The following is a 23,225-nucleotide window of genomic DNA, read 5'->3' as shown; positions in this document are numbered from 1 at the left end:
AGCTTTATAATCGGGCGATGAATTTTTTGTGTTTCAGATTAATGCGTCTTGATAAAGAGGATTTGTAGAGAATCTGAAAAAACTTTATTCAAAATAGAAAATATGCAAATATATACATGTGGGTGCTTTACTCCTCTAAGTCAGGCAATTCATAGATCTTGGCTTGGCACCTCGTTAAAAAACCTTTTCAGGAAAATGAGTGCACCTTATCCTAAGATCTTTATTACCTCCTAACTGTAATACCTTCTTAGGTTGCAGGCGTGCCATGACCTTGGCAGCTCTCGCCCTTTGAGTTCGGACAACTTGTAATAGCCTTTTCCGAGTACTTCTATGACTCGGTAGGGTCCTTTCTAGTTCGCCGCCAGCTTTCCTTCTCCAGGTCGACTTGTTCCAATATCATTTTGGATTAGGACGAGGTCGTTGTTGGCAAAACTTTGCTGTACTACTTTTTATTGTACCTTGAGGCCATTCGACGTTTTAGCGCCTCCTCCTTGATTCGAGCTCTTTCCCGTATTTCTGAAAGTAAGTCGATCTCCTCTGGGGGACCCTTCTTCGACTTCTACTGGAATCATTGCCTCCATTCCATAAGCTAGTCGGAAGGGTGACTCCCCTGTCGTGGAGTGTGGAGTTGTCCGATATGCCTATAGGACTTGGGGGAGCTCTTCATCCCAGGCTCCCTTTGCATCCTGTAATCTCCGTTTTAGCCCAGTTAATATAACTTTATTGGCGGCTTCTGCCTGTCCATTGGTCTGGGTGTGTTCTACGGACGTGAATTGGTGCTTTATTTTGAAGTCGGCCACCAATTTTCTGAAGCATGTGTCTGTGAATTGAGTGCCATTGTCTGTGGTAATGGAGTATGGAACCCCAAACCTTGTGACAATATTTCTATATAGGAATTTTTGACTTCTTTGAGCAGTGGCGTTAGCTAGGGGCTCTACCTCAATCCACTTTGTGAAGTAATCTACCCCAACGATGAGGAACTTGACCTGTCCTGATCCTTGGGGGAAGGGCCCAAGGAGGTCGAGTCCCCATTTTGCGAATGGCCAGGGTGAGGTTACGCTGATGAGTTCTTCTCGTGGGGCGCTGTGGAAATTAGCATGTTTCTGACATGGTGGACATGTCTTTACGAACTCTGTTGCTTCCTTTTGTAAAGTTGGCCAATAGAATCTGGCTCGGAGTACTTTTTTGGTGAGAGCTTGTGCTCTGAGATGGTTGCCACAGATGCCACTGTGTATTTCTTCTAAAACTTCCTTTGTGTTGGAAGTCGGCACACATTTTAACAGTGGTGTTGAAATCCCTCTCTTGTATAGAGTATTGTTTATGATGGTGTAGTATTGTGCCTTCCATTTTAACCTCTTTGCCTTCTTCTTATCTGTAGGGAGTATTTCTGTTTTGAGGTAGTTAATTATGGGAGTCATCCATCCTTGATCCAGACCGGTTATGGCTAGGACCTTTTCTTCTTCCGAAATTGACGGGTTCTGTAGTATCTCCTGAATGAGGCTTCTATTGTTGCCCCCTGGTTTGGTGCTGGCTAGTTTTGAGAGTGCATCAGCTCGAGTATTCTGTTTCTGAGGTATGTGGTGGACCTCATATTCCCTGAGTTGTCCGAGTTGTTCCTTAGTTTTATCCAAATACTTTTTTATGGTCGGATCCTTGGCTTGATAGCTTCCTGCTATTTGTGAGGAGACTACTTGTGAGTTGCTGAAGATGATAAGTTTTTGAGCTCTGACCTCCTTAGCCAGCTTCAAATCAGCTAGTAATGCCTCATATTCGGCTTGGTTGTTTGAAGCAAGAAACCCAAATTTGAGGGAAAATTCGATTTGGCTTCCCTGGTTGCTTTCTATTATCACACCTGTGCCATTTCCGGTTTTGTTCGAGGAGCCGTCTACGTAGAGATTTCATTCTATGGAGATTTTTGGAGTGTCAGTAAACTCTGCAATAAAGTCGGCCAGATACTGTGATTTGATGGCTGTCCAAGCTTCATATTGAAGGTCGAATTCAGATAACTCGACTGCCCACTGTAAGATTCTTCCTTCTAAATCTGTTTTCTGCAAAATGCTTTTTATGAGCTGGTTGGTCTGAACTTTGATGATGTGGGCTTGAAAATATGGGCGAAGTCATCGAGACGTTAGTATGAGAGCATAGGCGAATTTTTCTATTTTTTGGTAGTTCAGTTCGGACCCTTGTAGTGCTTTGCTGATGAAGTATATAGGTTGTTGTCCACTTTCGTCCTTTCTGACCAGTGCTGAGGCTACTGCCCAATTTCCTATTGCGAGGTACAATATAAGTGGTTCTCCTTCCCGTGGCCGAGTTAGAATAGGTGGTTGTCCCAGGAACCTTTTAAAATCCTAGAAAGCTTGTTCGCACTCCGTTGTCCATTCAAACCTCTTTCCCTTCCTTAGAGTGGCGTAGAAGGGGAGAGATCTTATTGCTGATCCGGCTAGGAATCTGGACAAGGCCGCCAATCTTCCATTTAGTTGTTGTACTTCTTTGACACAGGTCAGACTCTTCATGTCGAGTATAGCCCGACATTTATCCGGATTTGCCTCGATTCCTCTTTGTGTGAGCATGAAACCTAAGAATTTGCCAGCTTCTACTACGGAGGTGCATTTTGCAGGGTTAAGTTACATGCCATGCCTTCTTATAGTGTCGAATACTTGGGTGAGGTCAGACAGTAATGATTCCTCACTTTGTGTCTTTACTAACATGTCGTCCATGTATACTTCCATGACTTTCCCGATATGGTCTGTAAAGACTTTATTCATTAATCTTTGATAAGTGGCTCCTGTATTTTTGAGTCCGAATGGCATGACGACGTAGCAGTAGTTTGCTTTTGGGGTTAAGAATGAGGTTTTTTCTTGATCAGGTGGGTACATTGGGATTTGATTGTATCCCGAATAAGCGTCCATAAACGAGAGGTATTTGTATCCGGAGGAGGCATCCACCAGAGCGTCAATACTTGGGAGTGGATAAGGATCTTTTGGGCAAGCTTTGTTGAGATCGGTGTAGTCGATGCACATCCGCCACTTCTCATTTGATTTTTTCACCAAGACGACGTTAGCTAGCCATAGTGGGTACTTGACTTCCCTTATGAATCCTGCCTCTAGTAGAGCTTGTACCTGCTCTTCCACAGCTTGGGATCGTTCTGGCCCAAGTTTTCTACATCTCTGCTGTACTGGCCGAGATCCTGGGTATATTGCCAGCCTGTGGCACATTAGCCTAGGGTCTATGCCCGGCATATCTGCGGCCTTCCATGTGAAGAGGTCGACATTATCTCTTAAGAACTGTATGAGGAACTCCTTTACGTCTCCTTTTAGGTTTGTGCCAATATTGGTCATTTTATCTGGGATATCTCCGATCTGGACTTTTTCTGTCTCGCCTTCAGGTTGTGGACGAAGTTCTTCCCGAGTTTGACGGTGTGGATTTCTTCTCCTTTGCCTCTGAGGTTCAGACTTTCATTGTAACAGCGGCGCGCTATCTTCTGGTCTGCTTTTATTGTAGCGATCCCTTCTGTTGTTGGGAATTTCATGCACAGATGTGGAGTCGAGACTCCCGCACCGAGCTGATTTAGTGTTGTCCTACCTATAAGGGCGTTGTAGGTTGTACTCACGTTGACCACGATGTAGTCTATGTTGAGTGTCCTTGACCGGTTTCCTTTTCCAAAGGTTGTGTGCAGTGAGATGTATCCAAGTGGTTAGATTGGAGTGTCTCCTAGTCCGAATAAACTATTTGGATATGCTCTGAGTTCTTTTTCCTCTAGGCCGCGTTTGTCGAAAGCGGTTTTGAACAATATGTCAGCCAAGCTTCCTTGGTCCACCAGTGTGCGGTGGAGATTAGCATTGGCCAATATGATAGTGATGACCATGGGATCATCATGTCCTGAGATGATGCCAGCTGTGTCTTCTTTAGTGAAAGTGATAGCAGGTAGGTCGGGTGCTCCTTCTCCTTCCTCGATATGATATACTTCTTTAAGATGTCTTTTACGAGATGATTGAGAGATTCCTCCTCCCGCAAATCCTCTGTGTATCATGTGGACATGTCTTTCTGGGGTATGAGGTGGTCGTTCAGTTCGCCCGACCTCTTCGTCCCTTCTTCTTTTTCCTGGCTCATCTATTTTGCTGGCTAAGTACCGATCTAGTCTTCCTTCTCTTACCAATTTTTCTATGACATTCTTCGAATCGAAGCACTCGTTGGTAGGATGTCCATAGATTCGATGGTATTCACAGTATTCTGTTTGATTTCCTCCTCCTTTCTTGTTTTTGAGTGGGCGAGGTAGGGGTATCTTTTCAATTTGGCAGACTTCTCGATAGACATCTACAAGAGACACCTGAAGAGGGGTGTAATTGTGGTATTTCTTGATCTTTTCTCCATGCTGATCTTCTTTTTTCTTGGACTCTTTATCCTTATCTCTAGAGGAGTAGGAGAATCCGAACTTTGAAGTCTCTCCTAGTCGAGAGTTTTCCTCCATGTTGATGTATTTCTCTGCTTGTTCTTGTACTTTATTCAGAGATGTGGGATATTTTTTCGATATGGAGTGACTAAAAGGTCCCTCTCGTAAGCCATTAATGAGACCCATAATGACTGCTTCTGTTGGCAGACTTTGTATGTCTAGGCATGCTTTGTTGAATCTTTCCATGTAGCTGCGAAGACTTTTCCGATCTCTTTGCTTGATCCCTAATAGGCTCGGGACGTGTTTGCTTTTGTCCTTTTGGATGGAGAATCTAGCTAGAAACTTCTTGGCTAAGTCGTCAAAGCTTGAGATGGACTTAGAAGGGAGGTCGTCGAACCACTTAATTGCTGTCTTCGTCAAGGTAGTCGGGAAGGCTTTGCATCAAACCGCATCTGAGGCATCGGTGAGATACATTCTACTTCTGAAATTACTGAGATGATGGCTGGGATCGGATGTGCCGTCGTATGGAGTCATGTCAGGGGGTTTGAAGTCTTTTGGGATTTTGGCCTTCATGATCTCTTTGATGAATGGGTCTTGGTCCTTGCGGGGGCTGTCTTCGTGGCTGGATCGAATCGTTTTAGCTTTGAGACCGGCTTCAAGCTTTAGGAGCTTGTCTTCTAATTCTCGGCGTCGCCTAGCTTCCCTTCGTAGGTCTTTCTCGGCTTTCCATTGATATTCGACTTCTTTTTCGAGTTGTTTTAGTCGATCTTGAAGTACCTCCATGACTCCCGTGCTTGGCGAATTCTTATCTTTGTTAGGCTGAGAAGTATCGTCTAGAGTGACATCCGCGTTCTTATACGAGTTCTGTTCTCCAAATCAGAATTGTGGTCGTTGTTAAGGTTGTCCGCCATGATGATGGAATGACTTCCAGGTTCCCCAGCAACGGCGCCAATGTTCCGAGGGTTACCTGAAACTGTAGGTCGATCTCAGATGAGATCTTCGATGCTGGTCGGCGCTGATGTGTCCGACTTGTGGGTGGTGGCCGGAGCTATTGCGTCCGACTTGTTGGACTGAGGGTGCTGCTGATCCTTTGTCACTGGAGGGTGGTGGTACCTGCAAGGGACTCCGATGCTTAAGTTAGCAAGGGTATTAAGCAGGTGTTTAATAGAATCAGAGTATGAGTTATATCTGGGTACTCTAGTGTATTTATAATGTTGTAGAGTGATCTTTTCCTAGAGATAAGATAGTTATGTTATCTTATCTTTGAGTGGAGTTATCTTTATCTTTGTGGAAACCGCCCTTATCTCTCTAGGCTTGAGCTGCCTTTGGTTTTGGGTCGTGTTCCGCTGTTTGGACCCTTTCAGGGCTTTCTTGGTGACTTGGCTGAACTCTTTTAAAGAGGTCGGGTAGTTCTGACCTGAAGAGGTCAGTCGATTCATCCTGGGTCGAACAGCTTGACCCAGGGTATGAACTGTTGTCTTAACCTACAAGTTTTCTTTGAAGTATTTCAAGCACACTAGAATGAGTGAAGTGCATGCTTCTTTTGTGTAATTGTGACATAGCTCTCTATGCTAGTGTGTGTGTTCTAAACCGCATGCAACTTAGAACTCACACACTACTCTTCCTTAATGTTACCCTAATTCACTCACGTCATGCTAGTGTTTTACCTCATTCCAACAATCTATGCTTCCCTGCTTGTGCATTTACTTGTCTTGTTAGATGCTGTTTCCTATTGCTCAGGATGATTTATCATAAGCAGACATGGAAGCGGAGAAAGAACACGCAGAAGTCGGTTGATCCACTAGCTGAAGGTGGCAACCCTGAAAGTCGATGTACCCCTTGTTCATCTCTGAATGCACCGAGGACGGTGCAAACTTTAAGTGTGGGGAGGTCGTCCGACCAATCGACGTTTTTAGGTGACAAATTTCTAATCCCAACACTTTGGCATTTCATTTTTAGGTCTTTTAGAATTTTCGTTGCATTTTCTTACTTTGCATATATATAATAAGTTTAGTCAGAATAATAAAATTTTTCAAGGATTTTATCTATAGGGGCACCCAATTGATTTGAAAAAAAGTTTTTTTTAGAACTTGCTTGAATTATATATATTGTGGAATATGTTTCTGAGCTAAGAACACAAAAACATGTAGATTTTGAGCCTAATTGTGTGGTACATCATATAACCACTTATTTCCATTCTTGTGTGCATTATTCTCTTTCTATGATTGAAATCTTTGATTTGTTTGATTCTTTATATCCATTATTCTATGTATACATGCATTTATATGATTGAGGCTATCATTTCGTTTAGCTCACATACCCAAATAGCCTACCCTTTTATCTTCCATTTTTAGCTAACTTTGAGCCTATGCTAAACGCATTTGTTCTTAATTTTAGCATATTACAAGTCTTAAAGAAAAAAAAATAATAAATATCCTTAATTTGGATCTTTGATTAGTTTAGGCTAGTGAGAGTGTTTATCATTCAAGTTTGGAAATATTGGGAACATTGGTTGGGATGAAAGGGTGCTTTTGTATTTTTATTAAAAATATTGGGAATTGGGTACACACTCATGAATTGAATGTTAAACCATATGCATTGATACTCTTGTATATATTTTAATTGAAAAATATGAGAAAAATAGAAAAAGAAAAATAAAAAGAGAAAAAAATAAAAAAAGAAAAAGAAATAAAAAAAGAAAAGCAATAAAAGGGGACAAAATGCCCCCAAAGTAAAGTAATAATAACAATGCATATGGGTTGTGATAAAAAAGAGAATGCATGAGTGTGTGAAAAAGTGAAAAATGGGTAGTTAGGTTAGCTTTGAAATTGTATAGGTTGTAGGTTAGGTGGGAAGTTTAGGTTAATCAAAGATTCAAATTTCAAGCTCACTTAACCAAATACAATCTTACCTTGACCCTAGCCCCATTACAACCATTAGAAAAGTCCTCATGATATTTGTATGCATGAATTGGATAAGTGTTGATTGTTAGATGAAAAACAAATCTTGGAAAGCATGATTAGAGGAGAATTGAGTGAATCAACACTATACACTTGAGCGACTAGAGCGGATACACATCCGGTGAGGGTTTGATCGCTCAATTACGTGTTTTCACCTATGATCATCTATTTTCTTGCAAGTTTGTTAAATTTTTTTCTAATAACTCAATTCAATTGTGGATTTGACTTGGTTGTTGATACCTTTAGCCCTTGTGTTCATATATGTATTCTTGAGAATTGATTTATTTTGACCTAGAAGGGTAAGCACTCATATGTATATATTCTTGTCTATATGCCTATTTTTTCTACTTGAATAAAGTTTTTCAGATTCCCTAAAGAGTTTTCCTACCAAGACGCATTAATTTGAGCGCAAAAATTCATCGCCCGATTACGACAAGATCAGCAAGGTAAAAACCAAATTCATCGCCCGATTTGACAAGGTCGGCAAGATGAAAACCAAATTCATTGCCCGATTATGCAAGGTCGGCAAGGTGAAAGCGATAAAAACAGATTAATGCAAGAAGTTATAAAAAGTAATCCATAAAAAGCGGCCTGACGAGGTCTGACTAAAAATGGACTACTAAAAATGACTTAGCTTGGACCGACAAGAGAAGTCAGACCAATGAAAGCTACAGCTGGGACCGACAAGAGAAATCGGACCAACAAAAGCTACAGCTCGGACCGACAAGAGAAGTCGGACCAACAAAAGCTACAGCTTGGACTGACAAGAGAAGTCGGACCAACGAAAGCTACAAAAGGACCGACAAGAGAAGTCGGACCAATGAAAGCTACAGAAGGACCGACAAGAGAAGTCGGACCATGGAAAGCTAAAGAAAGACCGACAAGAGAAGTTGGACCAACGAAAAGCGTGCGCTAAAAGGGACACAGCTTCGCCCAAAAAGCCACGACTCCACGACAAGGCTATCAAAATTGTTCAGGCTAACTAAAAAGGTTCTACGAGAACACTAAAAAGTTGTCGGACAAGTTAGCCTCAAGGATCACCTCGACCAAGCAGAAAGTGGACAAAACAAGAAATGATCAAAAAGAGGTCGGACAGTAAAGTACCAAACCTCTATAAAATCTGCAAGGAATATGCTTGAGCATGACTCCCTCAAAGGGATCGAGGCTAAGAAGCACGACCTCACAAGGAAGATCGAAGCTCAAGCAGTGCCACAAGACCAGAAGGCCGAAGAAGAGATCAGAAGTGCTTTGCTGAAAGGTCGACGTCAGCCAAGAAAAGGCGCAAGCACGATCTCAAGAACAAGCCAAAAGGTTGAGAAACAACTTAAGGCTCAAAGTGCTTAGCAAAAAGGGGAACAGCTCCGCTCAAGCCACAAAGACAACTCCGCCAAAGCAGAGGGTTGACAACACAAACTCAAAGCAAGGAATGATCTAAAAAGGCAAGGGTAAAAAACCCACATTACAATGCAGATCGGACGCGAATCAAGCAAGATGCTTGAACATGACTTCCTAAAGAGGTCGAAGCTTAAAAGCACGTCCTCGTAGGAAGGTTGAAGCTCAAGCAGGGGCACTATTCATACCCTGGGTCGAGCTATGCGATCCGGTTGGACGAAGATCAGAACGACCGACCTCTTGAAAGGTTGGTCCATTACTGACCTCTTGAATGGTTGGTCCATTACCGACCTCTTGAAAGGTTGGTCCATTACTGACCTCTTGAAAGGTTGGTCCATTACCGAACTTTTCACAAAGAGCTCGGCCAAATCGCCATAAGAAGCCCAGGCAGGCTCAAACGAAGGGACACAGCCTAATCTAAAGATAGCCAAAGCCTAGAAAGATAAAGGCGGTTCCCCTTAAAGATAAGATGGCTTCACTCAAAGATAAGATAAGATAACTTATCTTATCTCAAGGGAAGTCACTCCACACTACTATAATACACTAGAGCACCCAGGTATAACTCATACTCTGATTCTACTAAAAACTTGCTTAAAGCCCATGTTAACTTAAGCATCGGAGTCTCTTGCAGGTACCACCACCCTCCGGTGATCAAGGATCAGCAGCTCCACCAAGTCAAACAAGTCGGACACGACAGCTCCGGTCACCACAGCAGATCTCATCCGAGATCGACCTTCAGTTTCAGGTAACTCTCGGAACACTATCTGCAAGAATAAAAGGGATATACAAAGTTGTGGAAACTATAGAGGGATCAAGCTTATGAGCCATACTATAAAGTTATGGGAAAGAGTGATAGAATGGAGGCCGAGACAAGAGACACAAGTAACAGAGAACCAATTTGGTTTTATGCAAGGCAGATCACCCACTGAAGTGAGATACCTGTTAAGAAGGATGATGGAGAGGTTTCGTAGTAATAAAAAGGATCTACATATAGTATTTATTAATTTGGAAAAAGCGTACGATAGGGTGCCAAAAAAGGTCTTATGGAAGGTTTTAGAAAAGAAAAGAGTAAGGATCGCATATATTCGTGCAATTAAAGACATGTATAATGGGACTACAACTAGTGTGAAGATTCAAGGTAGTGTGACAGAGGAATTTTCTATTGGTATAGGAATACACCAGGGATCATCCTTAAGTCCATACATTTTCACATTAGTCTTGGAAATACTCACAGAGCATATCCAAGAGCCTGTACCATGGTGCATGCTTTTTGCCGATGATATCGTCCTTTTGGGAGAGTCAAGGGAAGACCTAAATAAGAAGTTGGAGTTAGGGAGAGAAGCTCTAGAAGTGTATGGTCTGCGAATAAGCCATAGCAAGACAGAATATATGGAATGTAAGTTCGGCCTACGAAGGGAAAACCCTAACATAGAGGTGAAGATTGGAGATAACATCCTACGAAAAGTTAAGAGTTTTAAGTATCTTGGGTACATCATACATGATAATGGAGAGATTGAACACGATATAAATCATAAGATCCAATCAGGTTGGTCAAAATGGCGGTGTGCGTCTAGTTTTATATGTGACAAAAAGTGCATTTAAAACTTAAAGGTAAATTCTATCGCACTGCTATCAGACCGGCTATGCTTTATGGTACAGAGTGTTGATCGACCAAAGGGGAGCACAAACATAAGCTAAGTGTGGTAGGGATGAAGCTGTCGAGATGGATACGTGGTCATACGCAATTGGATAGAATAAGGAATAGAGATATAAGAGAGAGAGTTGGAGTAGCATCTATTGTGAAAAAATATAGTAGAATCGCATCTCAAGTGGTTTGAACATGTGAGAAGAAGACCGATAAAATACCAGTCAGGAGGGTGGATGAGATGGAAGATGGACTAGGAGTGAAAGGCAGAGGAAGACCTAAGAAGATCATCCATGAGATGGTCAAACGAGATCTACATGTAAATGGTCTCTCTATAAACATGATATATCATAGAGCTCAATAGTATCGTTTGATTCATATAGCCGATCTTACCTAGTGGGATAAGACTTTGTTTTGATTGTTTTTGTTGTTGTTTATATTATATTTTTAAATATTTTAAAATACAATAATACAATATATTATCAACGTATTGTTAAAGATAAATTAAAAGAAATTCTACTACAGCAATTTGCTCTCTACAAATTGCCCTACTCTAAAATTTTGAAGAAGACCATACAATGCCATAACGGATTGTTACATCGAAACCTAATCTCTGCCGTATCTAAAGAAAATCAGTCGTTCGGTTGATAGTAGATACATTCGTAAGGAAATATATTGGAAAAATCCATGACCGGTGAAAGACAGAAAGACGGTTCAGTTTGAAATTGCGGTTTTTTTTTTCAAAAAAAAAAAAAAAAGAAAAAAAAAAGGAGTAAGAAAGAGCAAAGTTCACCAAACTCCCCTCATCTTCAGATTTCTTGCTTTAGGCATTACTTACTGGCTACCGCTAATTCGGGTACATTTCTTTCTCTTGACTGCTTCACTTCTCTGTGTGCTTCTGATTCATTCTCAGTAACCGATCTATTGGAAGGTTAAAGAAAGAAAAAAAAGATTAGCCCCAGTGTTTAGTTTTCTTTCTGGTGCAATTTCTTTTCCAGATTTTGTGTCACCAAAGCATCTTGTTATTGATTCATTTGCGTTTGATTTCCTGGAGTGCTAAACGGCATGCGCTTTAGTTCTCAAAGTTGCATTCATTTTTTCATTATTTTGGGCTAAACTGTTTCCATTATTATTCAGTTACGCGTCGTTTCGACTAATTGTGTGTTAATTAATAGGTTTGCTCTTTTGGATTTTCAGTGTTTTGATTACCTTGTGAGAGAGGTGTGGGAGAGGAACAAATCTGTTTGTAATTTTGGATCTGTTTCCTGTGAAACCCTAATTTTCTGCATAAGTGAAGCTTCCTTACTCAATGGAAACTGGGGATGGAAATAGCAATGCCGATAGCCCTGAACGTACGGCAGGGATGGAGGGGTGCTTGTATTCCGAAGCTGTAAATAATGGAGTGGTAATTGTTGATGGAAGTGGTGCTGATGAGAGCAAAGAAATTAGGCATTCGAAGAAGGAAGCTGTAAATACCAGAGTGTCAACTGCAGATGGGGGTTTTCGGACATACAAGAGGCGCAAACATGTAAAGATGAGTTGTTCAGAAAGCAAAGCTCAGGAAGAAAGCAGAGTGTGTGCGGAAGCCGCAAGTCACTTTTCAGAACAGGTATCCTGCACATCTTTTGCTGCATGTGTGCCTTTTGATATTTGTTTGTTTTCATTTATCATATGGTATAGGAGATTTTATATCTAATGTATTGTTTTGTTTTCTGATATTTTGTAGAATTGTTAGGCACAAGCTGCTAGAATTTTAGGGTTATGTAGGCACTAGCAACTAGGCATGCATAAGACTGGAAAATTTTCAAGAGTGCTGATATTGAGGGATTTGTTTTCATAATTTTTCCTGTAAATAGTTTAATGCCAGATTCCACTTGGAATTATTTATATTTGTTCTAATGAGGAAAAGAAGTCTTGAATGCGAAGACCAGAATAGTAGTATGTTCACATGTTATTTGTGGTTCTCTCACTGCTAGGGAAGGTAGGAATCATGGGGAATGTGAGTCATCCTGAATATGCAGATATTGTAAAAGGATAGTCAGTCAACCATTTTGTGAGGTGTATGATGCAAATATTGTAACAAGTTGTGTGTGTTTGTGTTTACGTGTGTGAGGAATTTATTATTAAAACGGTAGTAACATAAAAGGATAGTCAGTCAACCGTTTTGCGAAATAGGCTTAGGAGAGTCATAGCTGCTGCAATGCTCTCCTATACTATTATCTTCTTTCTAAGCTGATATTAAGCTGATATCAGTTGTGGGTGCTACTGGTGTTTAAAGATACACATACATCTTTTCTCTTTGCCTATTTTCTGTGGTTCCTATCAGCCACTTAGTGTGTGAGTCTAAGATTTGTTAATCTGAGTTGCAGAAGAGACATTATTGCTGAAGGGCTAATGTTTTAGTAGAAGGAAAAAAAATTGCTGTTGTCTGATTTTATTTGTCAATGAGCATGCTGTTTTTAAACAATGAGTCTTTCTCTTTTTCTTTTAAAGAAAAAAGCTTTCGGTAAGTGCTAGTTGATTTGTGAAGTTAATGACAATTGTTGTGGAGAACACACACAATAAATGAATCCCGCACATTATTTTTCTCTTAGAATTTAGATATGAATGCAATTTACAAAATAGTTAGTGGAGCGGTGGGGTGGCTTGTGTAGAATTCCTACTTCACAAAATTTAGATGATTTAAAGAGCAATACTTACAATATCTTCATCCCTTCTGCAAAGCTGTAATTTAAGATTTCCTTTTATGCAGGCTGTGAAGAAACCATATGGTATAGCTGTAGGAAATACTTCAAAAGATAATTCAAATGGACATTGGGGGAATGTTGTACTAAATCATTTATATCATTCATTAGGCAATGATAACAGTGGCACAAAGTGGTGCATAAAGGAAGCACTCATGAGTAATCCAAAATCCATTACCGACATGGTTTGTTCTATGTCTAGAACTGCATATATCATGCTTATATCACTATTAAATTACTTTTGTCTCTTCCATCTTGCAAATCAACATATTTTTCTGCAGGAAACTTCTAAAATTGACAAAGATGGCCAAGAATGCTCTTCACACTTCGACTGTTCCTCTCATAGGTTACAGTTTGAAGCTAATGGGCATGCATATGTCATGCATGGTGGATGTTCAAGTGAATCAGATGGCAATGGTCTTACTAAGAAGTGTCAGCGTGTGTTCCATAATATCTTAGCCTCTGAAAAATTCAGTTCATTATGTAAGGTGCTCCTAGAAAATTTTCACGGAATGAAACCTGAAAGTGTATTTGACTTTAGTGTCATAAATTCAAGGATGACAGAAGAAGCTTATGAACAATCACCCACACTTTTCTTGTCAGATTTTCAACAGGTAAAATTTAAGTACCTATACAACTAACAGGTTTTGCATGGCTGTATGATTTTGCTTGAGAAAGTTTGAAAAATTTAGACAGCTGAATATCTGGATAGTATGGCTATTATTGTTGTTTATGTATCTTTCAACTTCTATGCTCTGAAACTGAAGTGCTTAAATTTATACTGATCCTGACATTTGAAATAACCTAAAGGAGATGTGTTGCGTATGGTGCACCTACATCATTCTACAGTGTAGGCAACTAAGCGAAAATATGGAAGCATACATAAGGAGAATTAGGGAATAATGGGGCAGTATTGTAATTGACCTGCTAAGCTGGCAAAGTAGTTGAGGGGAAATATATTCTGTAGGGGAGAGATAAGAGGTATTTAGGTGATGGAAAGTGTTGACTGAGGTATTCAGATCCTTGAGAATTAGGCTCAGAACTTCAGGAGTGAGATAGGCTCTTGAAATCCTATCACCTATGTTTTCCTTTTCTGTTTTCTTGGTAATTCAATAACATTCATACTAGAGAGGATTAAAATCACATGGGCTACACTGCTACAATACAATTCTTCATTCCTCTATTACCGTTCTTTTGTTCTTTTCTATCATCATGGTACCGGTTTATTACAAGATGTTTAACTGGAAGTTCAATTTTCAATATTTATTAGTGGTTATTTCTTCAAAACATTTTGCTGCGCTTATTTCATGTTATATTCTCTTATCTAATGCAATAGTTAAGCTGTTATGAACCATATTAATCTTGGATTTGAACAAGATAGACTTTATAAGAGTAAAGACATGGGTATCCCATATTCCTTGATTTAGCTTTTGGTGTGGAGTTAAGGCTAATCTTAAGAAGGTACTAGAGCCTATCTTGTTTTTTGTCTTGCTGATGTTCATCTGTGCAAACATCATGCCTTGAATATCCAATTTTGGGTGTGAGGGAGTGTGTTAAGTTTGAAGTTATTGAAGGGTACAACCAAGATTGCTCCTATAAATACCGGGGCATCCATTACCTCTTGAGCTAGCTTTTCGAGGTCACATTAGACTCAATTCTTATATAACCCAGTTTTGGAATTATTTTAAAAAGATAAAGTTGAAGCTTAGAAAAGCAAGCCTTTAGGTAAATTAGAAGCATCGTCGATGGAATTTATTTTTATAATAATTCTGGTATGACTGGTTTGTAATAAATTATCAGCAGCCTCCAGTAAGCACGTGCTGAAATGACTATCATAATTTTATTTGTTGTAGCTTATTCTAGGCCACAATTATGAATTATGGTAGTAAATCTTATTAAATATGTCCAACTTCAAAAGTATTTAAGTTATATTGCAGTCATTTTTCATGGTTAAAATTTTACAAAACTAGGATATTTACTGCTGTTGCATTAGCTTTACTTACATCAACAGCACATTTTCATGCGGGTCTTTCAAAGAAGGGATTGGCTTAATTTGGTAAATACATCCAACGAACTCCAATCCTTCTACCAATTAACATCTCACAAGATTTCTCAAAAACCTTGCTGTGCACTATGAAGCCTTCTATCACTCACCGTGGAGGTGTAACAGAGGAAAGAGAACCTTCTAAGGGGCCCCATTACTAAAAGAGAGTGAGAGTAAGGAGGGGCCTACTGATGTAACAGAATTGGCACATGAAAAGGGTAGTGGAAGGGGTCTGAGATCTAATTTTGTTAGTGATCAGTTCGGAGAGAGGAAATTTGAGGGAGTGATTGATGATGAGGGAGGACATTGAGAATTTGGAGAATGGACTCAGGCTTGCAGAGAGGCTGGGTTCTTGCATCCCTCTACTATTGTTATTTTCTCTTTTCCTTTTCTCCAACAAATAATACACTAAGTGGGGAGGGTGAATTCTCACTGAATCCACCATTCCACTTCATTTCCCTCTTTTTCAGTCCCTATCTCACTATTTTCCCTTTTCTATCACTGGTACATTATTTTCCTCTCTGTTTTCTCGATACTGGTTGTTACAAGTTCCTCCTTTTTTTTATTTTTTCTGAAAGGCAATTTTTCCAAGGAAAATGTGATACTCATACGGATCCAATCCATTTTTAATATCTTATGCATTTTTGATAATTAAAAAATAATGTTACTTGATGACTTAATACCAATCAAATTGATGTAAAAGTTATATTGCACAGTAATAGAACTTGTGATGTACAGGATTTAATGTTGGGCAATCAATGAAAATAAACTAATTTTCCTTAGATGAAAATGATGTATTGAACAAGTAATTTGACCAGATGTGATTAGGAATGAGTGAATTAAAATCAAATGTGTTACTTATTGTGGAATAGATGCTAAAAAATTTTTTGTAGGTGGTTTTCAGCATTTGCAAAGGCGGCTTGTAAACGACCTATTAAGGAGAGTAAATTAGATGGATGATAGTCCAACACCTATAGGTAGAGGGAGACCTAGAAGAACTTTAGGTAAAATCATTAAGAGTTTTGGATTTTAATAGATTGAAAAAGGCATTTTTCTGAAATGATACTATAGCATTGTGCTGTCATCGAATCATATACTTATCCTCAATGGAACCTTGTTACAAAGATTAGAAACATATATTGTGAATTACTTGAAAGTAACAATCAGCACGTTTGTTTTTTATATGTTGCACTCAAGAAAAACATACAATTTACATAAACGGTAGAAGAATGAGGTTATTGCCTGTCTCCTCATTTTTGTAGTGGCCGATATTTCTTGTAGAATATTGCCATGTGTTATGAATGATAATATATTAGAAGTTAGAGAACTCGAGCAGCCCTAAATGTTTCACAAATTAATTCATCCGTGGAATTTCTGGATCTGGTCTGATTGTTGCCATGGGTAAGGATAGTCTATAGTTCTGGATTTGTACAATGCTGGATTGCTTCCTTTTTTTTGGCTAATTTTGATGTAGGTTTGCATCTGGTTTGGTGTTAATATTTTGTTAAATTATTGTCAATGTTGTTTATATCAACCATTGAGTTGAACTATGGTGTTGTCATTTCTTTTTCAAGGTGAAATCTTTCTTCTTTAGTTTATGATTTGAGGGTAAATATGGCAATTTATCCAAAAATGATACACTGAACTTCTCAGTGTCTTCTGTAGACCCTGAGCAGATAACTGGGGAATGTAGTTTCTGGGTCTTATTATATGTTTAATCTTTGTGATATGGTTAGGTTTGGAGAAAGCTTGAAAACACTGCAAATGAGATTGTTGCTATAGCAAAGAGTCTTTCCAACTTGTCAAGAGCGTATTACTTTGAGCATGTAAATCTAAAACCTTCGCTATTGGAAAGCATCTTTAATTGCTTTTGAATATTCTTATCTTCCTGCTTTTTTTTTTTTTTTTTTTTTATCACTTTTGCTTACCTTAAATTTTTTGTTTAGGTGGGAGTTCCTGGACACGGTTCATTTGAGGATCAAAAACAAGTGGTATGACATAGGAGTATTATAATTTTATTTTAATATTTAATAAGCTGGTAATGCATGATATCTCATCAAATACCAAAAAGACAGAAAAGGAATTTCTTTGAAGTCCGCAATTGAGTTACTTCAGTTTATAAACAAGAGTAGGGATAGTAATGGGTACCTGTCGGGGCGGGTACCCCTCCCCCGCCCCCAATCTACATTTATAAAAAATGCCCCCTGCCCCGCCCCATTCCCATCACAGGTCTCCGTTTAATTGTTGCCAAGGGGATAGTGGCTACCCCTCCATGTTACCTTCAAAATTTTTTAAATAAATTTAGTACAAAACCCATAACACAATCCTTCAAAAATTCAATAAAGTTTAACATAAGGCAACACAAAACACAATTTAACCTAATCTAATACAGATGTTAAATATCCAAGAAGACAACTTACAACTTTTATATATAAGTGAGGGCATTTTAGTAAATTTTCAATCTGCGGGGATTTCGCCGGTCCCCATGGGGCTGATACCTCTACCTCCGTCTCCTTCTATGATGGGTTCCTGTGGGGATTTCACGAGTCCCAGTTGCGGGTAATCCCCATGGGTACAGTTTGGACCTTCCAATGTCTACAGCTAGTGCAGCTTTTATCCTAGCTGGCAGAAAACAGTTACTGCTATTCCTCTCTAAGCCTAGGCCTAGCTTAGACTTCCTATCTTCCTCTATTGAGTACTTTTTATGGGGGTTTCTTTTTTCTGTGGCATTTGGTGAAAGTAGGTTTAATCTACACATCTGATAGAATACTTAGCTGGATTCCTGGTCCTTTAATTAAAAATAAAATATTGCATTTATCTGAATAGGTTACAATTTCCATTTTCAAGATAGCATCTGTTTGAGAGATGCATGCAAAATACCTAGTTTGAAAGGAGAGTAACTAAGGAAAAGTTAAGAAGCAAACTCTATAGAGTATAGAGCATTGAGTTTTAGCTCAAAGCACGTCTAGCCTCTTTCAGGACTAACTGATATACGTTCAAATGCTCCCCAAAGCCTCCCTCAACTTTGGCATAGAGTTCCTCCACACACCAGGTTGTGGAACCCCCTTCTAATCATTGAAGAAAAAAGTAAGTAGTGGCAATCCTTTTCCCCTTGCACCTATTGTACTCTGACAAAAGCCAATGACATTCATTTGTATTGGTTATTAATCAACTGTATCCTAAAGCATAATAGCTGTGACAAAAAATGATTTTATAGTGAAAAAAGGATGAAATTCTGAAAGAAATTGAGACATTAAATAGGATAGGTAAGGAAGGTCTTATCTCTAGTGAATATTGTGAGAAGGGTTCCCAGTTAAATGAGTTTGAGGATCTTTTGTTGAAATAAAGATTAAAGAATTAGTTGGGGACAAAAGGCCAAATTCGAATGGAAGTGGATGTGAATTCTAAGCTTTTTTATAAGGTGCTTATTATTGCGAGAAAGAGGAAAAGTTTAATTGAGTAGTGGTTTGTGGGGATGGTTAGCTTGTTAAACAGACACATTTAGAGGAAATGTATTCTAGATCATTCCTTTGTAGTTTAAATTGGCAGCTATCCCTCGTGAAAAGGCTGCTTCTTGGAGAGACCCATTGGAGAAAAGGACATAAAGCAAGCTATCCCTCATGACTTTATTGCTAGTTTTTTATCGTGTCTTTTGGACAGACCTTTATGGTTCCCACCTCTCTCTCATGACACAATGCTCACTCTCTCACTCGCCAGCTAGGCTAGTTACAAAACCCACCCTAGTTCATAGTTCACTCAGTTATAATTAGGTTGTTAATATCTAATTGTCTAGGTATGTAACAGATGTTGTCAAAGTTTATCTTTCGAAGGTGTTGAAGAGTTCCATAACATGAGTATCATGTAGTTTTATGAGAAATGCTTCTGCAGTGAGGAAGATGATGAATCTTAGATTGTGCAGAATGTATGAATGAAAGTGAATTACCATGCTATTGTTCATTAGTCTGAGTTGGTAAAACAGAATTGGTAACCAGTGATTGCCATAACCAAATTTCCTAACTTAGCTAAATTGTATTAAAGGAATTTCTTAATTTGGTTGGCTCATAACTAAACCGATTGATTGCCTTGTGGGTCAATCTGATCTCTATCTTCCACACACCCTGCGCACATGCCGTTGTTTTTGTTAAATTAATGTTATACACTTATAGAACCGAAAAAAAAAACTTAACAAAGAAATCAAAAAATTCTGTTGAGGTAAGTTTTTTTGTATCTGAGGACATTATTTCTTGACTAAGAAATATAATATTCAATATTGTGGTTCACTTTTTCTTTATGTAAGTAAGAATTTGTTGTAGGCAGCTCGGTGAGGGACTTTTTTATTTTTAAAACTCAATGTCTGAAAGTCCTGGCTGTTAGATTTGGAGATTTTGCTGGCTTTCACTATAAATGGTGCACATGATCTGTTTTACACAACAAATGCAGACCCTTCTATTTATTTATTTATTTTTGAATCATTACAAAATGCACTCTTGATATGGTTAAAGATTTTGCCTCAGATTTATTAGATTGGTCTTGAGAATTGCTTTTCATGCTTTCTTGTCAAACAGTTCCATAACTATGCATTGGACAATGTTATGAGACCACAGCAGACAGAAGTTTGTGCTACAGATAAAGTCTGCAGTTGCAGGCATTGTGGAGGCAAGGCAGATGGGACAGACTCCTTGATTTGTGATTCATGTGAGGAGATGTACCATGTATCTTGTATTGTGCCGGCTTTGAAGGAATTACCTGAAAAAAGCTGGTTCTGTGCCAATTGTACTGCTATTGAAATAAGATCTCCACATGATAATTGTGTGGTGTGTGGAAGGTTGAATGCCCCAAAGTCCTTGAACAACATTGTTGGTGATGAGAGCATTCCTACAAATGATGAAACACACAATGAATTGGAGGAAAATTCAAATTGTACATATGATGGGATCGAGGTGTCCATAGGGAGAAGAAACTTGCCTGATTGCAAAATTTGTAGGGAGGAAGTAGATGGAGAAGATGTACGGATATGCGGTCACAATTCATGCCCTAGTAAATACTATCATGTAAGGTGTTTGTCCACTAAGCAGGTCCAGTCATATGCTCACTGTTGGTACTGCCCTTCTTGTTTATGTCGAGTTTGCCTCGTCGATCGAGATGATCACAAGATTGTTCTCTGTGATGGTTGCGACCATGGATACCACATCGATTGCATGGAGCCTAAACGGACTACCATTCCAAAAGGCAACTGGTTCTGCAGAAAATGCGATGCAGGGATCCAAGCAATACGCCGGGCTAAAAAGACATATGAGAATTTCAATTTTAGAACTGGCGAAGATGTTTCAAAACCTAAGTATAAGCTTGGCAAGAGATGGAAACAAGGACGAGAATTGGAGAAAGATGGAGGAATGGACATGCTTTTAACAGCAGCCAACACACTTAAATTTGAAGAGAACTTAGCTAGTAGCTAGATTGGTTAATAAAAAGCATGAATTCCTTGACGGCATATGCATTAACTGGTAAAACCCGATTACTTAGCATTTTGTGCATTATTTTGATTATTGACTGATTTTGTTAGGCTGTAGAACTGCCACATTTAGCTGACTTTTGGGTACAAAATCATTTGAAACATAGGACTATAGAGGCCGAAAGGATAAACCACCAAAAAACTGTATGCAAGAGTAAGTTGGTCATAACAATTATGTAGTACATATGGGTGATATGAAACTTGATTGTCTCCTTTGCTACTTGTGAATTGTAAGATATTGAGTGGCTCAACTTATGACAATTACGACTTGTTTTGTGTTCCTTTTTAGGTCCTAAACATGCTTGTGATAAAAAGATTTAGCACACCTGTTTTGGGTTTCTCAGAAAACTGCTGCTATCAAGAAGATCCTTTCTAAATGTTTCTCCAGACACAATGGCCATTTCTGCTAATTTTAAGAGTTAATTTCTTCAAGGAACCAAAGGCTGTGTTATATTTGTTATTTGAAGGAATAAGAAACAAAGCGTTTGACATTAACAATCAGAAAATCTCCAATTTATTAAGGGAGTGGGAGATAAAATTAATTCATACCTTTGCAAGTAAAACGAGCGGCAGCTTAGATGGGGCAACTGTAATCTTCAATATTGATTTTGTTAGATCTGCTGAGATGCCAGCAAATGCATCGGATTATCAAATATTCGTATAGGCATACTTATCCGAATTACAACCTAATGACCTATCATGTAACATGCATACATGTTTTATTTTTTTGGATCAGTGGGGGGCCAAAAGGCCCATAGACGTATTTTATAATCAAAGGTAAAAATATCAACGATAATGATGCATTTTGAAGTGGAGTAAAGTTACCTTTAAAAGAGTCGATAGAGAGATCCAGAGAATGAAAGAGGGATTGAAAAGAGAATGAAAGAGGGATTGAAAAGACTACAGAGTTTGAACTTCATAGAGACAGAGGAGAACCAAAGAAGGATGCAACTTTTGAAAGAGAACATAGCAACATTATGGAGACAAGAGGAGAAGTTTTTGGGCAGCGGTCTAGATTAAAATGGCTGAGATGGGAAGACAAAAATACGGCTTTCTTCCATGTCACCACTATTCACAGAAGACAAAGAAACAAAATAGAAAGGCAGAAGATTGCTTCTGGTCAATGGTTAAATAACACAAACGAGATTATGGAGCATATTGAAGAATATTTTCAAAAACTATTTGCTTCTTCTACTAGACATGGATTTGAAAGCATAATTAATAAGATTCCACAACGAGTTACAGAGGAGATTAACAAAGATATGCTCATGGACAATACAAATGAAGAGGTAAGAAAGGCAGTGTTAAGTATGGGTAGCCTTAAAGCTCCAAGACCTGATGGATTGAACGGGCTATTCCACCAGAAGCATTGGGAGGTAATTAGTAAGGAAGTTTGTGTAGTAGTAAGAGTTTTTTTCAGTAGCAGACATATACCAGAAGAGATAAACGAGACCATAATGGTTCTTATCCCGAAAACAAAGAATCCAGAAAGTTTAAATGAGCTTAGGCCAATTAGCTGCTGCAATTTCATCTATAAAATAATCTCAAGAATAATTGTGCTAAGACTGAAGAAGTGGTTGGAAGCTATTGTCTCGCCAACGCAGAGTGCGTTTGTGGGAGGAAGGCTCATTCAGGATAACGTTGTTATTGTTCAAGAAGTTTACCATAGCCTGAATAGGAAAGGAAAGGGAGGGTCGAATAGCTTGGCAATCAAATTCGACATGAATAAAGCATATGATAGGCTAGAATAGAATTTTCTGCAAAAGGTTCTTTTGGCTTTTGGATTTCAAACAAGATGGGTAAAGTCAGTAATGAAATGTGTTAGAGGAGCAAACTATAGGTTTAAAATTAACGGAAAGCTATCAAGGAAGATAAAGCCTCAACGAGGTTTTCAGCAGGGTGACCCGCTCTCGCCTTACCTATTTATCTTAGTAGCAGAAGTGTTTACTATCCTTATGGATGAAGCAAGAAGAGAGGGAAGAATCTCCGGGTTCAGGATTGTCCCTACAGCCCCAAATATCACTCACCTACTGTTTGCAGATGATTGCATCATCTTTTCGGAGGCAAGCGAGGAAGAAGTTTTTCAAATTGTCACAATTCTTAATGAATACACAGAGGCTTCGGGTCAACGAATAAATCTCAATAAATCAGACATCACCTTTGGTAATCAAGTATCAATTCAAAAGAGGGTTAATATTGAAGAAATACTAGGGATTCCGGCATGGGAATCACCTGGAAAATACCTTGGCCTACCTGCGATATGGGGGAGATCTCTATACAAAGCTCTAGCATGGATTGAAGATAGGATTATGAATAAGTTGGAGGGTTGGAAAGAGGAACTCCTTAACCAGGCAGGCAAGGAAACACTCATTAAAGCAGTAGTTCAAGCGGTGCCTGCTTATGCTATGAATATCATCAAGTTCCCAAGAGTCTTTTGGAGGAAAATTAATTCTAAGGTAGCTAGATTTTGGTGGGCTTCAGCAGGAAAGGAACAAGGTATACATTGGAAGAATTGGGAATCAGTCACAATAAGTAAAC

At 39.0% G+C, this 23,225-nt stretch overlaps 1 protein-coding gene and 1 long non-coding RNA gene across 8 annotated transcripts; one reads left to right on the top strand and one right to left on the bottom strand.

Annotated features, from left to right (window-relative positions):
• The first annotated feature begins 10,918 nt into the window (after window positions 1-10,918).
• Window positions 10,919-21,064, top strand: LOC107609089 (RING/FYVE/PHD-type zinc finger family protein). 7 transcript variants are annotated; one of them, XM_088493607.1, is made up of 8 exons: window positions 10,919-11,243; window positions 11,585-11,996; window positions 13,140-13,316; window positions 13,413-13,745; window positions 16,912-17,001; window positions 17,122-17,166; window positions 19,741-20,679; window positions 20,977-21,064. In XM_088493607.1, the coding sequence occupies exons 2-7, from the start codon at window positions 11,697-11,699 to the stop codon at window positions 20,629-20,631; spliced, it is 1,836 nt and encodes a 611-aa protein (XP_088349733.1). In that variant the 5' UTR covers window positions 10,919-11,243; window positions 11,585-11,696; the 3' UTR covers window positions 20,632-20,679; window positions 20,977-21,064. The 7 variants fall into 7 exon arrangements, with proteins under 7 accessions (XP_088349733.1, XP_088349732.1, XP_088349736.1 ...); XM_088493610.1 differs by lacking the exon at window positions 20,977-21,064 and having other exon boundaries at window positions 10,961-11,243; window positions 13,140-13,158; window positions 13,243-13,316; window positions 19,741-20,948; XM_088493611.1 differs by lacking the exons at window positions 10,919-11,243; window positions 20,977-21,064 and adding an exon at window positions 11,259-11,318 and having other exon boundaries at window positions 13,140-13,158; window positions 13,243-13,316; window positions 19,741-20,948.
• Window positions 17,905-21,368, bottom strand: LOC148553460 (uncharacterized). The gene is made up of 3 exons (XR_015892213.1): window positions 21,237-21,368; window positions 20,141-20,455; window positions 17,905-20,050 (listed from the first exon to the last, which is right to left on the bottom strand). It is a non-coding gene; the product is annotated as an uncharacterized LOC148553460 (long non-coding RNA).
• Window positions 21,369-23,225: the final 1,857 nt, after the last annotated feature.

This window comes from Arachis ipaensis, chromosome B7, assembly GCF_059453495.1.
Source record: "Arachis ipaensis isolate K30076 ecotype BB chromosome B7, ASM5945349v1, whole genome shotgun sequence".
Taxonomy (NCBI): Eukaryota; Viridiplantae; Streptophyta; class Magnoliopsida; order Fabales; family Fabaceae; genus Arachis; species Arachis ipaensis.
Note: the sequence above shows the minus strand (reverse complement) of the source record. Positions and strands in the feature narration are given on the sequence as shown.